The 17,400-nt window shown below is 30.0% G+C and overlaps 1 protein-coding gene and 1 long non-coding RNA gene across 4 annotated transcripts in view; both read right to left on the bottom strand.

Moving 5' to 3' along the window:
* Positions 1 to 5,939, bottom strand: part of LOC106687611 (uncharacterized) — a 9,236-nt gene extending 3,297 nt beyond the window's left edge. Inside the window, exons 1-2 of the long non-coding RNA XR_010842753.1 lie at positions 5,674 to 5,939; positions 3,658 to 3,768 (exon numbers count right to left, since the gene is read on the bottom strand). This is a non-coding gene — a long non-coding RNA (uncharacterized lncRNA). The remainder of the gene's footprint in view (positions 1 to 3,657; positions 3,769 to 5,673) is intronic.
* Positions 5,940 to 12,432: 6,493 nt separating this feature from the next.
* LOC106687613 (uncharacterized) overlaps positions 12,433 to 17,400 on the bottom strand; it is a 62,595-nt gene continuing 57,627 nt past the window's right edge. For all 3 annotated transcript variants that reach the window (XM_067044951.1, XM_014431598.3, XM_014431597.2), the window contains exons 3-4: positions 13,540 to 13,627; positions 12,433 to 12,685 (exon numbers count right to left, since the gene is read on the bottom strand). In XM_067044951.1, coding sequence (XP_066901052.1) covers positions 13,540 to 13,627 — 88 coding nt within the window. In that variant the 3' untranslated portion in view covers positions 12,433 to 12,685. The remainder of the gene's footprint in view (positions 12,686 to 13,539; positions 13,628 to 17,400) is intronic.

Here is a 17,400-nt window from a genome sequence, read left to right as displayed (position 1 = left end):
TATATAGAGAGAGAGAGAGAGAGAGAGAGAGAGAGAGAGAAATACTTTATTCATCTATGCTGCCTATATACATCAGGTTGCAATATCACACAGCATACTTATCAATCCGTAATCGGACATATACAAATTACATATAATTATATGGTATAATGAGATATAAAGAAAACTATTTGTTTTCCACACAGGTTTCCTTTTACAATCAATTTCGGTCTATACACAAAATACAAATATTTCAATTCTTTCCTTTTTTTCTTCCCATTTCTGTTCCTCCAATTCCACCATTTCATAATTATTTAATTCACCCTATCAACAAATTCGCTCTCCGATATTCACCCTCCTAGATCCTCTTCAGTGACCCGCTAAACAATAAAAAAAAAAAAACCTTGAGAATCAAATTTTAGTATATTGTTGTCAATAAATTAAGTATACGAAGAAGGTATATAAAGTGTAGGAAAAACGTTTTCTAATACATATTTTTCAATTTTGATTGTTGGAAAATTGAAAAAAATAATAATACCTATAATTATAAAAGAGAGATAATTAAAGAGTGAAGAAGAAGTGGTTGTAGCAAGAGTAAGAATTGGACATTCCAAATTAACTCACCTTCACTTAATCACAAAAGAGGACCAGCCTATATGCCAAACCTGTCATTCCCCATTATCAATAAAACATATAATTGAAGAATGCCCATCATTTCGTCAAGCCTTCGAAAATAATAAAATTCCACGAATAAGAGAATTGGCCCTTAAAGACTCGGAAGAATCCATAGACAAAATAATAAAATTTCTCAAAGAAACACAAATTTATACTAAAATATAATCCACCAATACCGACCAGTGTAAAAAGGAAATAGTCTACATTCAACTATAAGTCAAGAAGATAGATGAAGTAAAAAGGGTGTAATAACCTAGATGTTGATCACCCTGAATAAAAATCTAATCTAATCTGTTATATGCTTGTCGATTTTATCATTTGCCAATGCGGACCTCTGGAGTAATCTGTGTTGGGGAAAGTTTTTCTAAAATAGTCTGCAAAGGCTTAAGATTTTACTGAGTCGCTAGAGATAAACCCACTGTTCTGGACAAGAATGGTGTCTTTCCTAAATTCTCAATTTTTTCTCATGGTTATCTAATGTACACCGCGATGTCTTCCTTAGAGATCGGTCCCTTGATTCTAAACCTTTAACATAGCATCGATTTTTAAAGTATATCCATTTATCCAGTCCCTCACATTTTGTAAATGGTTCCATTTTTTTTTAAATCAGTGTGTTGCGCATCGCTCCTTGCACCATTTTGTCTTTAATTTTTATTTTAATTGATTTTGGGCAAGAACTTGGGAATGTTTTTCCCTTAGCAGTGATTTTTTCATCCAGACATTTCATTTCTTAAAATTCGCTTGAGCGGTAGGATTGGTTTCAGGAATTTTTTCTTCATCTTGTCGTTGGGAAATTAATTAATGCTGGGTTCTGTTTTGAATTCAGATCTGTAATCAATTAGTACGAAAGAAGAAGCCTATAATTGTTTATAATATAATATGTCAACAACAGTACAATAACATCAGATTTGCAGAATATCAGCCAGGTCTGTAAAAAAGTAGATTCATTTGGTGCATGAATTTGAGTATTTCGCCTTGAGCAAATGTCTTGTAAAGCATTTCCGCTAGAAATATCTTTTTTATATTTTATATCCCTAGTAAATATTTTTTATTATTTATGTCACCTAAATCTAATATGGTTTTCAGGTGGTAAAAGTTTTAAAATTTCTGCTTAAAGTAGTTTTATATTTATAATTTTGTAAATTACCTCGACGACATAAGGGGGAGACTGATTACAAAAGACAAATAACTGGTCTTAATATTTAATTTATGAGGAATAATATTTTCAGTGAAGAAAATTTGATTCTTAAATATTAATGCTAAACTGCCAAAATCAGAAGCACAATCTCTGTCCTCTCGTTATGCAGCCTATATCGATGAAATTAAATTTCTAATTAATTCCTTCGAGAGGATATTCTGTGAGCATTACAGCTCAAAATTTTTAATTCTGTTAGTTCTTTAGCCATAGATGAAGAATATATTTCATGGTAAATACATGGAATGTAATACGGAATAAAGAGCAGTTAGTTTGGAAAGAATCAGAATCAGAAGGTAGGATATTGTTTACATTAAGATCTTTTCGTATAAAAAGAGGCTACTAGCAAAGATAGATATGTGATAATTTAAGGTAAATATGGTTTAATATTAGATTAATTTTTATTAATATATTCTTGTTTGAGAGTGGTTTAGTTTATTTAAAAACAAATTTGATCCTTTTTTTCCTAACTTTATTCTTTACAAACCTTTCAACGTTTCGAACCTCAGGTCATTCTGAAGGATACCTTCATTTTGATGTAATTTTCCTTTTTAAAATCTTAAAAATGCAGGCTAATTGCCTTTGTCCCATATAACTTTTTCTATATAATTCCTTCTTAAATTTAAAACTTTTACAATCCACTTTTCTTTTTTCTTTCATTTACATTTGCAACCTTAAAACCTTTTCCTCAATTTTGCGAGTACTTGTCTCAGCAGATGCGTTGATTCTATTTTTGTACGTTTTGATATTTGTTTACATCTCTTATACCTAGCTAAATTGAACATTTTAAGAAATTGTGGTTATCTTTGCATTTAACGCATCTTGCCTCTAAATGACAGTATTGGTGTCCATATTTCTGATTGTCAGTACACACAGGAATATAAGTGTTCCAATGCTTCAGTTCGATTTTAATTAATGCAGAAATAAAATATTTAGTTTTAAAATGTCTTTAGTAATTTCTTTATTTTTTAATAGATACTAAACAGAGAGCAGTAGGGTTTTTTTATTTTTACTGAATATTCTGGATACATTTTTTTTTTAATCCAACGCGGTTTTTAGTTCCACATCCTATATAAGTAACCTTCCTAATGAATGCGTTCAAATATTTGTTTTTACTAATTTTAAATGAATGATTTTTTTGTATTATTATTACTTTTCAACTTTTTTTTTGCATTATATAACGCAATCCACAGCGATAATAATATTTGCCTACATATGCTCATTTTTGAAAAATTGCTAATATTATCATTTTTTATATTTAAAGGATATCAACCGATATGAATTTATATTAAAAATAAAAAAAGATATATTCGATAAGAAACGATTTGGCAGTCCAGAGTCTATCAAGTACCTCTAGTCTGTCAGATTGTGTTTAACAGTCAGTGGTGCATTATACTGGCTACAGTTTGGTGTAGATGCTCCTGAAAACTGCAAGCATTCTTAGTTAAGTCGAGTGTGTCCAATTCGTAGCCCAGTCATTATTACTTTATGTCGTCTGTTTTGATTTGATGACTCTCTGAAAGATTTTTATTTTTTTTTTGGCCAAGACTCCCATTGAAGTCCTATACTGCCTAACCATGGTTGGGGGTAAAGTTTTTCATTTTGTGGGACCACCTGTCAATGAACAAAGTCAACGCCACAGGCCAGATACGAACCGGCGTATAATATTCTTAATCTCTTTTCATTATTTTTTCTAATGTGTTGGTCAAAGTTGGCTACCACTTATTTAATATTTGTGTTTGTATATTGTATATATTTGTGTGAGATGATTTAAGATATTTCTTGCCTAAAGGAATATAAATATTTACCTTTTCTAAAGTGGGTCTTTCTAAATTGACCCAAGGATTGATGGTCTGCAACCGTGTTACCAGGGGGGCGTTGAAGGTTTAGGGGTTCAATCAAATCATTCTTCCCATCACCTGTTAGCATTAAATAACATAAATGAATGGAAATAAAATGAATAAATTGTATGTAGATAAGATAGTCTTCGAATTACAACACAGTGCTACCCTACTAATGCTGCTCGAATCCGTATCCTTGATACACATGTCCCTAGGATAACGCACTAAATAACGGTCCATTGAACATGACGAATAGAGTAACTACCGTATCTGACCGTAATGCAAACAACCTTTTTAAAAGGCATGACAACTTCAACCTCAAAATTACTTTTGAAATGCTTTGACATACTTAATAAACTGAAGTGTACGTTAGATAAACATAATATTGACGTCGTCGGTCTTTTCGAATATCGTGTTTAAACTGAAAAACATTTCATTAAAATAAGTAGCTATCAAATGAAAATATTGCCGCGTGAACGTCAAGTAGCAAGATAATGAGGAGAAGCCACTGAATTTTCTCTCCTATTAAGGTAAACAGGCAGCCTGACATTTATGTATCTCTTACAACAAAAATTAAACAATCTCATTTTACCTCCTGGGCCCTGTTTCATAATGAAAGCTAATAGTATTAGTTCATAATACTAGTGAAGAAACTAGTGTGGTAATAATACTAATACTTATTTTTTTCATGACAGGGATGACTATTAGTGATACTACAGGAATTAAACAATACTAAAGTACAAGTTACTATTGTACAAGTCTGTGTAATTGAATTAAGATAAATTTACAATACTAATAGTATTAGTTTGTACTTTATTATGAAACAGGGCCCTGGTGGGACTGGTTATAAAATTCTAATTCCAATAAGTCGAAAATTATGAAAAAAACTCTCGTTTCACAGTTGGAATCTGAATAGAGTAAACTGAGAGAGTTATAAAAAAGATATTTTAGCGACACACTACCTGCTAGTCTAGACTATAACTATTATAGCCGCCGAAACCGCTATGGATTGGTATGGAACAACCTACCGACTAACACGGGAACTATTAGCGACAATCAAACGCCGTATATTAATATTTATAATATTTATTGTAAAAGCATTGATTGTAATATGTAATTTTTAGAAGTACGGCTTTTCATAGTAATAAAAAACTAGACGATTTTTGCCTAATGATTGTTCGGCTAAACATTAAAATTTTCAGTAGTTACCCGAACTCAACGTTACTACAACCATTTTAGTTTCCAAATCAGTTTTCCTTTCTTTTACTTTAGAAAAATAGCTGTGATAAAAACAGTAATTTATATCGTGGTGTTCCCACGAAATGAAAAAGTAACCCTCCCTCCCCACTATGGTTAAAATTGGTTGATTATTTGTTGATAACCCTTCTCATTCGTATGCTAGATTGAAAATACTCGACTGAGCTTCCTTTCACATAAGACAATTCTCAAGTTTGTATCATTTGACAGGAAAAAACACAGGGTAAATAACACTTAAATAATTTCAGAGACAGCTAATTATAATGTGAAAAATGGAAGAGACAAATTAAAAAAATTCACACACTCTATTAATCAACCATTCAAGTATAAAACTTCATCTACTAATTGGGTGCCGTTGCTTTTTGGAGTCCCCCAAGTCTATGCCATGGGTGACAGAAGTGACAATGTAAATATTGAAGAGTGTTTGTGGCAGAGTATAAAATTTATCAATAAATAAAATAAAATAAGATTTGAGAATTATAAAAAAAATCTGTTTATCCCTCGTTTATTGTTTATATAAAAATCCGACGACAAACGCCATTTTTAAATATCCCAATATTTTTTATCAACATTGATAAGATAATATTAATTACAATTTAATTTTTTATGGTTACAAAATAGTTTCTAAAAAATAAAATCGCAATAAATGCTAAAAACATAAAAATTGTTCGTGAGTATCAATTATTTGATAAGTACGAAGGTACAAAATCTAACAGTGTGGCCCACCTGTATCAATGAAAGTGCTGATTTTCCTGCAGCAAAGAGTGTGCGAGCATTTGGCGATTCTATAACCTTCTGGACAGCTTTTTATTTTCTCTGCTGAGAGTGATGGAAGTATTATCATTGACTTGTTGCCAATGTCTACCATTGATTTGTCGATTATTTCTTCCTGCGGAGAAGAGGTAAGGACCGCAGAGGCAGGAACCGAAGATGTAGGGGCCAAGATAAAGAAAAAACAACACAGCCAGAAGAACATCATGCTGCACTGAGCCAAAGCGGACTGACAATTAGAATGAGATAGTTAGGGGTCACTCTTTGAGATAACGATACACTCATTTCTCTTTCGACTCGCTAACATTTAGCGACATCATAACATGATACGATCATTTCATAATTCAGACTGTCAATCCGTTTATATCATCTCTGATCGTGGATGTGCATTCCGATTAATAGTTTATCACACCGGTAACTACAACTTTATCATGTGTTAACCGTATCACTGCATGTTTATGGAGTTTTGATGACAGATCATAAATTGTTTTTGGCAATTAAGATTTAATTATGTTTAAATATAATAAATGTAATACACACACATATATTTATATATATTTGTCAAGAACTACTAAATATAAAATAATTGTATTAAAAACTTATTATCTTTATCATCTTATACATGCATCTGAAACCCAACTAACAGTAACAATGTACTCTAAGCATTTAAAATACATGCAAAAATCGTAGGTTCTTTTACAACCATTTCCAAGCCATTTTTGTAATTGCGAAGTCAGTTAGCTCATAGTTTTCTTTTTAATAGGTGTTTTAGGTTAGCAGATATCTTTCAAAGAATATTTCCCTTTAAGTTTATCAGAAATAAATTATCATAACATTTTAAACTGAAAAGACCTGACATGTCGTTGCTTTGTTTGAATAAGGATAAAACAAAATTATATTTAATGTGTGCTATAGATTGTACCTTAGACTGTCATAACTTTTTTACGACCCTTAAGCTTTGAGATATTTCATAGAGTGATCGTAGTAGAGAAAGTTGTATACGTACCCCTGTATACGTTGAAATCTTTGGAACACGTCCTCTTAAAAAAATAACCAAAACATTTTTTCTGATGTACCAATACTCAATCAAAGCACATTTATATTTATATTTAATATGAGCAGAAGATGTGCGGAAAAGTGCATCAGGAGTGAAAAACAAAACGCGATAGCAAACGTAATTCAAATGCAAAAATATAAAGAAAATAATAATAACCAAACTAGTAAATATACATAACAATAAATTAAGTATATTGTGTAATTTAAATATTCCCAGGAGTAAAAGTTGGGGGATATTACCCAAATTAATTGGAATATCCTGGTATCGCTGGTTTGCATAAATGGAGTTGACTGTATTTGATGAGTTTTAAATAAATGAAAAATGGAGATATAGGGAGAAAGCTTCTATTCTTAATTTAATTTATAGACATGGTTATGTGGGGTTTGGCCAAAATGTTGTACAATAGGGTTAGTTTAATTAAATTTGATTATGGTTTACATGATATTACATTGGGACACATTAAATAATGGATGTTATGGGATGTTAGGTTACTTGATGGTTGATCTTTGCTTGAAGACTTGTTCTTCGATAGTATTCTCTTCCCGTGCTATTATGCTATATCATCATGTTCTTTTAGATTTTTTTTTATTATTTTTAAACATTACTTATTATTTTTATTTATTACTTACATGTTTTATTATGTTTATTCTATTACTCATCACTTAAATTTTCATCCGCACCTTTTATTATGTTTATTTACATATTTATTTGATCTCTGTATTTTTTATTTATCACATAGGCTGTGTAATTCTTACCTCTTCAATAATATTTTTTATCTTCTATTTGGATCAATCAACAACTACCTAAGTTTGAGGAATATGCCCCTCCCTCACATTTGAATAGAATTTCAAGATTCTAAATGATCAATTTAAGTTGGTATCTAGTGGCAGATAATTATGAGGCAGTGGGCTTTGGTAGCCATCTTGGTCCCTAAGACAAGAGTGAAATGCGTCTCAAGAGCATTATTTTATGACTGAGTTCCGCAATTCACAATAAGTGAATTAACTATACCCCACTCAGGCGAAGGGACGAAGGCAGGATGAAACTTCCCTCTTTGATCCAAATAGAAGATAAAAGATGATATTGTAGAGGTAAGAATTACACAACATAAGTGATAAAATAAAAATACATTGATCAAGTAAATATAGAAATGAACATAATCAAAGGTGGGGAAGATAATTAAATTATCGGTAATAGAATAAACATAATGAAACATTTAGAAACATCTAAAATAAATGAAAAAAAATATTTTTTAATAATTTATTTATTGTTATTTACAACTGTATAAAAATATATACAACAAGTAAATTTGCTGTAGGTGAGATGATACAAACATGCGGAGAATCTACCCATTGATAGAACTCCAATAACATTTCTAGAGGAGAAGATCTCGAGGCCATCTTCTTTTCAGACGCCAAGGAGGATTATTAGGTAATAAAGTAGAAGCCAGGTTAGAAACAAGTGGACTTGGGTGGTTGGGAAGTTTATCATGGAAGGATTGGTATCTGGTTCTGGGCAAATCGGCAACATAAGGAACATTGAGGTCCAGGTGGATGACTTGATTTGTGACAAAGTAAGAAGCATTAAGGATTTTGGACTGTAAGGATTGGATTCGGGAAGTATTTGATGGTTTAGTGGAGCCCCAAAGCTCGACTCCGTATGTCCAGATAGGCCTTATAATAGTCATGTAGATCACTATTTTGTAATGAATTGGCAATTTAGACCGTTTATCTAGTAAATGCTGTAATAGTCAGAATCGACGAACAGTTTCTTGTCTTTTTAGTCTTGTATGAGGATTCGTTTGTCAATCCAATGGATTTCCATGTCAATCGTTTGTCCAGATGTAGTCCTAAGTAACGGATCTGTTCGGCAGGAATAAGTGGGGTATTATTAAAGGATAATGTTGGGCAAGAAGTCATGGGTTTACGACGAAGGGTAAATGTGATTTGGTGGAATTTATTGGAATTAACTTTAATCCTCCAGTTTTGACACCATTCTTTAAGGGTTATGATGTGGGATTGGAGGGTTTGAGATACAATGTAAGGATCATTGTTCACTGACAATAGGCATGTGTCGTCGGCATACATAGTGAGATATAGTGTTAGGATGGATTGGAATGTCAGCTGTGAAAACTGTGTAAAGGACAAAGGATACTACCCTGAGGTAAAAAAAAAAAATTAAAAATATTTCATAAATTGAAAGAAAAAAATGTATAAATGGGAAATAAAGAAAACGGAATATATGTTACTATAGATAAAAGCTTTACATTAATATCTATGAGTAAACATTAATAAGCTAAAATAAAATATAGTTTCCAGAAAAGTGAGGTAGGAACGAGGAAAAAGAGATATGTGAGAGTGGAAAAAAAATAAATGTTTTAAAAAGACAGATAGACGACTCAAACGAAGATTTCTTTAAAAGTGAGAAAGTATTTATTTTGTATTATTCTTACCTCTACAATATTATATCTTATCATATATTAGTTTCAATCTTCCTAATTTATTGTTATGAAAATATTCATAACAATTTTTTTTTTGTTTATCACTTTTTTCTTTCAAGTTTTTGTCTCTAAATTTAGGTTTTATCTCGTTTTGTTATTTCAACCCTGATGAAGGCCTGAAATTCAGGTCGAAACGTCGGCACAAATAAAGAAGTTTCATTTATTTGTGTATTTTTACTGATCACACTCCCTACCATTTTCTCCTCATTTCTATTTACACATAACCAATTTGGAAGTATTCACTTTTCTTTTCAGGGTTTAGTCTTTTGTTCAATTTTTTTTATATTAAAGATACAAGATTATTGATACATTGTCTTGATTTAATTTCGTCACTTTTTAAAGATCTCTTTATGAAATGAAGGGGCCACTTCACAAACTACATTAAGATTGATCTTTCGACATTCATAGTTGAGATTGTGAGGTGGAAACGTTATTTACGAAATAGTTTTAATAATGCGACAAAATATGAATGTTGAAACAGAGGACAAAGGAATGAACCCTGAAGATGGAGAACTGCGAAACGTCGGTGTGTCATACCAAAAAAAAGAAATATTGGGCAGTATATTAATAATATATTTTTGAAAAATACTTATCAATGAAGATTTATCTTACTCTCATGTGTTTTTGTAACAGCACTAGGCATGAAAATTTAGAATAAAGACAAAACTTCATATTATAATTATTTCTACATCAAGTACCAAGTATTTAAAAGAAAAAAAAAATTAATACACTAGAAAAATTCATTTCTCATCTTTTTAAGCTGGATACCACGTCCAGGATGTGAATTTTCTGTTAACGGTTCATATAATCATTCGAAGATCGTAGACTGCGAAGATCTTTTTAAAAGCAACTCATTACAAGTGAACATTTAAAATGAAGGCAAAACTTCTTGGTTGTTCTAAAACCTAATCTTTTTTTTTCTACTTTCTTGCTTCTACTAAAATAAATTTATTTGCCTACTACAGGACCATTTACGCTACAAGGGTAAGGAATAGAACAATTTAATGTATTTAAACACTTAACCTAGACAATATAGTAAAAATTATTATTTTACAAATAAGTAAAAATTTTATTTTTGCTGGCGTTTCGACCTAAATTTCAGGCCTTCATCCAGGCTGAAAAATAAAAACGAAATATCTACCATAATATTGTGGAAAAAAAAAAGAAGAAACAAAACCCAACACTCCCTCTGGCAGAAAGAATCACTTTGGCTATCTCTACACTTAAAACGATTCCGATAATGAAGCCTGAAATTCAGAACCCACCTTGGACTCTAAAACAACCAGTAACAATGCTACATCTGTCACTTATGCACAAAAATAAGACCGCATCTGTCAAGTATAAAGAACGGTTTTATCGCGTCTTCTAGAAAATATACCGGATTATTTTTTAATATACACTGATGGTTCCAAATCCGAAAGCTCGACCGCTTCCTCTTTCGTCACTCACGATTCAACCCACAAGTTTAAATTACATAAGTTATGCTCAGTATACACCGCCGAACTCCACGCGATAGCATCAGCCCTCCATTTTTTCTTTTCAATAATTCAGAAGACCATAGTAATAATCTCAGATTCGTTGAGCTCTCTAAAAAGTTTGAGAAACACGTACCCCGAACATCCACTCATCATAAGAATTCAATCTTTTCTTCAAAAATTGTCACAGCAAGGTAAATCCATTATTTTCATATGGGCTCCAAGCCACATTGGCATTGTTGGTAACGAGCTCGCAGACAAAGCTGCCAGAGAGGCAGGCACTCACGCTCCCTGGCCGAGGCACCGCCACTTTAACTTTTCCTTTTGTAAGTTATTTATTTTTGCTCATCACGTTTTATTTATTTCAAGTTCAAAACTTACTCGCTTTTGAATTATATAACTTTTGATATCACTTCTTTATTTTTTAATTTTACTTATACATTTTCATTTTTTTCTCATTGCATTACCTATATCATTTATATAGCCACAAATCTTGTTATTTTTATTTTCAATTGTTTTTAATATCTACATTTCGATTTTAATACGTATATATAATAAAACACAATAAAATATATATATATATATATTTTTACATTTTCTGTATTATATTTATTTTCTTTCTGTAGCATTTGTTATTTTCTGAGATTCTTTTCATAATGTTTTTATGTTATCATATTTTTTTCTTTACTGACTTATAATTGTTTTTTGTTTTTTTTTCGTTTTTTAGAGAAAAACAATATATGCCTAGATATTTAGGCATTATTATTATTATTACTAGCCACACCAAGAAGGTCAGTCTTTTCTTACATTAATTATTCACTAACTCCAAATGACTTTGAGTTCAACTTAAGCACCCTAATTTAGTAGAAATCTTGTTATGTTACCTACCTGAATATTTTATTGTGTTTTATTATTACTTTTAATTTACTTTTTTATCTAATATGTATAAATAGTATGGTTAAGTACTTACAGTCATAATATTTATTGCCCATGATTGTTGCAGATTGTATAACTTTAATAAACAAATTTAAAGTTGTTTTTTCTTATGTTGTTTTATATTAGTAAATCTCTCTCAAAGCTAATTTGTAAGCATAAAGCTGAATTAAACTGACAAAAATTCAAAATATGAACAAAGCTTTAAAAACAATACATTTGATATTATTTTAAATTGATACTACTGTATTATCGATTTTAGGTGAGTAACTACTTATAAGTAGGATGTGTAAGTGTTACTAACCTAAAATTGTTGGAGAATGGTTATCAGAATTTTTATTTATCCATAATTTTATTCATTGATGACAGTATAGTTGCAAGATAAAATAGAAATCGTTTGAGTACTTAAATCCCTAATACTTATCACCTTTGAGAGGAGTAGATTGTAGAACTTTAATAAAAAAAATTAATAATGTTTTTTTATTTCTTTAAATTAAAAAAAATCCTAATTTACATTGGATTCAAAATATATAAATAAATATTTTATATTCTGTATTATATAATATATATTACCATAAATTCAATGTGTGGACAAACCTTTAGAAACAATAGATTCGATATTATTTTAAATCAATATTATTGTCTTCCAGTTAATAACAAATATTTTAAATAAAAAGTAAATTATTTAAAACTAAAAATTTCAAATAATATGTAAGGAATGATCATCATGTGAAAATAAGAACTAGAAATTAAGGTTTAATTACATGTATTGTTAGATGTAACGTATATAACATTTTTGTAGTTTCTTACACATAATATACAAAACAAAGCAACCAATCTTTTATATCAAGAATACAGATATTACACAATAGAATCTTAAGTGTAGAAAATTGTACAATGATGATTCTAAAAATATCATAAACTATAAGTTATTTTTGACTTAACTAGATCTATATATACAGGATAGTTTTGAGAAATTTTATGATCTTCCTTTTTCTTGGTCTGAAACAATAAAAACAATATTATTTTCATTAATTGGTTTATAATTATATCTAATAAATATCTAAGGCACTTGGTCCTAAAACTAAGTATCAGATATTTATTGAGAATTGACATTTTTGGCTTTATAGAATTCTTTAAGACTGATTTCATTCATTTATGAAAGACTTTACAGAAATTTTGTATTTTTAAAAGGATAATGATTGTGTTATACTAAGGTAACTGACTTCTGGCTAAATTTAAAACAATGTTACAAACAGAAATTTTAATATTGACAGAGGGATTCGGGTCATTCATTTGCACTGTGCTACCAATTCCAAGGACCCCGGTTCAAATCTTGTAGTAAATAATTATTTATTGTAGCCATCAGTTAAATTTGTGGATTTGTTTTAATTTCTGGGTTCACCCAGCCTCATAAAGTGGAAACCCTTGTCTGGGTAAAAATATATCGGTTGAGCATGAAAAATCAACTCCTAGCACAACCCTAGTCTAGAATCAAACCTAGGTCTAGAATCATTACTTCCTTACAAATTACCAATTCTCAGACTCTTCATGGGTCTTAAGCGGTCCAGAAAGGTTTTCATTTTTTCAGTCACCATGTTTTACGACCAAGTCCCTCATATTTTAAACCAAATATTGTAAAAATTAAAATAGATTTAATTAAAATACATAGACTTTAGTAACCATACTTTCACTCATGAAATAACTATAGAAACATTTACATTACTAGAAGGTGTAGTACAAACAAATAAATTATGCTATTCCTATCAAAATGATCTGAATAATGTATCATTAAATTTACCATGATACAAAGATATATTTTAATGAAAAAAAAATTTTTAATCGCACATACTTACTTATTCATAATAATCCCTACAAACTAGTCTTGATCTTCTCTGACCAGGTGGACATGGTTCTTTAGGAAGTCGGTCCAACTCTAACTCCCTGTAAAAATAATAAATGTGCTTTAGACATACATAAGCATGATTGATATATTGATGATATATTTGATGATATATTGATGATATATTCATATATTAATGTTATATTTGATGAATTTTCGCATAGTAAAGCAAAGAAATTATTTTTTCACCGTTTATTTCAAAAACAGTATTTTTAAAGAAAGAATGTTCTTTATAAATTATTAAACACTAAAACAAATTAAGATTAATAAATAGAAACATTACAATTGTTTTAGTACATAGTTTTGTAAATACTTAATAAGTGTTATAATAATTAGGAATAACTCACACAATGTTTGTACTTGCTAACTGACTAAAAGTGAAATAGAGAAAGGTAGGTATGTTTTTTATTCTTATTTCATATGGTGAAATGAGCTGTTTGCTTAAAGTTAGTCAGTCAATTTTTTTTTTTATTTTAAATATTTAGTTTAGTGTTGTTCATTGTGTCTTTTGTATTAATAAGACTGGTTAAACAAAAATATAAATTTTGAGTATATGAATGCCAGTTTCTTATATTTTTCTTTAGTGATAATTTATTTTAGAATTCGTTTTAAAACACCTGGTTGAGAAGTGAAGTAGAACACTTTAATGATGAAGTTTCAGATTTAAAATTGTTCAGATCGAAAGTATTGAGCCGTTTTTAGGTGAGGGAGTTTAGATGTTGGTCTTGCCAATCTCGGAGCTGTAACGGCGGGAGGGGGGGGGTCGAATCTGGGCTGGGGGAAGAGACTTTTATCTCACGCCGGTCCCACAGAATAACTTTTTGAACTTCCTACCAAAAATAAATAAATAAAAAAACGAAATATTCTGAACATAGACTAAAAATCTGATCATCAGCTACTTTAGATCGATTGCAATAAAATTTTATATGACAACCTAGTATTTCTTATTTATTACACGTTATATTATATTTCCTGTTTTATATGCAGTATAAAGTCTGGGTTAAAATTGAATTATTTAAAAAAAAAATAGTGGGGAAAAATACAAGATTTTGGGCGAAATAAAATTTCGTTGATATATAAAATTTGTTTGCGACTTATATAAAGAGGCAGGCGTTCGTATTTCCAGTAAAAAGTGATAGAAATTTATCATAGTACTCAGTCTGCAGCAGTTGGGACCAACAAAGGAAGATTTCTCATCTTTTATTTACTGATTTATATATTTTTTAATCCTTCATTATTCCTATAATGCATGTGTGCTATTAGTGAAAAATGACGCATAAATTGTATCCCGAAATCTCCAATCCCACATCACAATCCTAGGAGATTGGTGTCCGAATTGGAAAATATAAATGACTTCCTATAAATCCCATCAAATAACCATCACCCTTCGTCGTGATCTTATGACGTCCTCTCTTACAGCATCCTTCGATAATACTCTCTGTCGAACAGATCCGCACTCTAGGATTACATTAGGACAGACGACTAACTCTTGGAATCCCCGTACAAGACTGAAAATACATATAACTATCACAATACAAACACACTGAACTTCCTATTAATTACAAAAGACCCATCTACATAACCTTATTAGGTCTATCTGGACTTGCAAAGTTGAGCTTTGAGGCTCCACTAAACAATCGAATTTCTCTATCTCTTTAAAAGCTAAAGACGGAGGGGATAGTGGACCTTGCGGGGAGGGGGTGTTTTGGCCGCTTTATATATTTTCCTTGTTTATTGAATTGCTTCTTCTTCTTTTTTTTTTATTTATAATTTTTAAAAATTTACCATCTTCTTTTATGACATGCTATTGGTGCAGATAAAAACTTTTTTTTTTAAATTATTGTTTTTAAATGTTACCGTTATGTACATATATGAGTATTTTTTTTTTTTTTTTTTTTGACAACATTTTAATACTTCGTTTTTGTATATTAAAGCTCAAAGTAAACAGCCTCATTCGAATAAAACTAGAACTCTACCAGAAGAAATATAAGAACACATAAGAAAAGTTGACTGAGATGCTACCGGGTAAGATTTCAGATGTAGAAGTTTCTAAGAAAAACTTATGGGTTAATAGGGTGCTTACATAACGAGATTGATTATAGCAGGTTGTGTATAACATGATGTAGTTAGACATATAATTATTATTTATAAAACCATATACTTATTAGTCGAGAAACATTATAAAAACATATATAACAGAATTATCATTCTGGAAAATAAAACTATAAAGACTATGACGAACTCACCCTATGAAAACCTCGCCATGAGAGGGGTGATGTATTTACTACATACATCGCGCGATGCCTTGGACCTCTTTTGTCTGTCGCGCCAATAATAATAATATGTAGTTTCGATTACCTAACTCTTATCACAAATCACATAAATGCGGCCGAAGCTCTATGTCGACGCTCATTGCACGCATATATGCGGCTTTAAAGGGCTCATTCAATCCTTACAATCCAAAATCTTTAATGCTCTTTACCTTGTCACAAATTAAATCATCATTCTAGTATATAACCTAGTTTCCTATTCAATTCCTGATAATCCATTTAGGCGCCTGAAAAGAAGATGGTCCCAGGACTTTCTACTCCAGAAATTTCCTTCCAGTTTCTTCAAAAATCTGTACCATGCCATTGTAACTTAACCAACACCACATTTATGTTATACAGTTGTAAATTTCAATAAATAAATAAATCCACACTACTCTAATTTAATGAAACATTCATCAGATAAGGATAAAAATAAATACATGGAATTATTTTTTATTATATAATAGCTTCCATTGTAATAAAATATAATTGTGATAAAAGTATAAACATTTTAACATATGAGTATCGATAGTTATATTTTAAATGTAGATACATGACAAAGATTTAAAATCAAGATAATAATTTGCCTGTTTAACGTATTTATTGTCTTTAGGTACAGATTTTGCATAAATTCATGATATTTAATTGCAGTTTTGTAATTAAAATATCAAATAATCAGTTTTAAATTTTGAGGGTATCAAAAAGGGCGTTAAAATACAACGAAGATCATATACTATATACTTGGTGAATTTGAATTTGAGATATAATTCAGTATAATTATAATTGTTTCAATACATTTGAGTGATTTTTCATTTGGTCCAAATCTAACAAATATATATTATATTGTTACCAACAGAAAGAGAAATAAACTTGCCCTTGCAACGTTAAAAAAACTTCTAAATTCAGTCAAAGTATATAGAGGTATACTATATAACTATATAATATGAACGATTTAATTTTATCAAGGGAAATGTACAAACTATTTCAAGCCCCGACAAGTGAGAAAAATTTCAATTGTTTCTTTCTGTTGACATGTGATATTAAATGAATAGATGAAGCTGTTTAATTTTTTTTTAAGAAAACAAAACAAATGTAGAAAAAATTAGAAAAGATTAAATAAACAAAAAGGTTGAAAAGATTAAATAAAAAAAATGTAGAAAAGATTAAATAAAAAAATGTAGAAAAGATTAAATAAAAAAAATGTAGAAAAGATTAAATAAAATACCAAATTAAAGTAGGTTAGGAAAAATTAAAATATCAAATTTTATTCCAGCATCCTAAAAATCTCTTAGATAAAAATGTCCAACAAAAAAAAACATTTTGATCGCGAACTCTCCTAGATCAACAAGCTAGGAACTATTTCTCGTGGTCTTTAGGGTTAAATACAAAAAGTTTTGGTATCGTTGGAAACACGAATTTCCTCTAATTCTATTTATTAAATAAAGTATACATTTATTAGAATTGATGCATATTTTTCCTGAATGTACAACTCATGAGTCACATTT

This window comes from Halyomorpha halys, unplaced genomic scaffold (genome assembly GCF_000696795.3).
Source record: "Halyomorpha halys isolate HHAL.00 unplaced genomic scaffold, Hhal_1.1 Scaffold988.1, whole genome shotgun sequence".
Classification (NCBI taxonomy): Eukaryota; Metazoa; Arthropoda; class Insecta; order Hemiptera; family Pentatomidae; genus Halyomorpha; species Halyomorpha halys.
The sequence above is the reverse complement of the archived record's forward strand: the minus strand, read 5'-3'. Positions and strand labels throughout refer to the sequence as shown.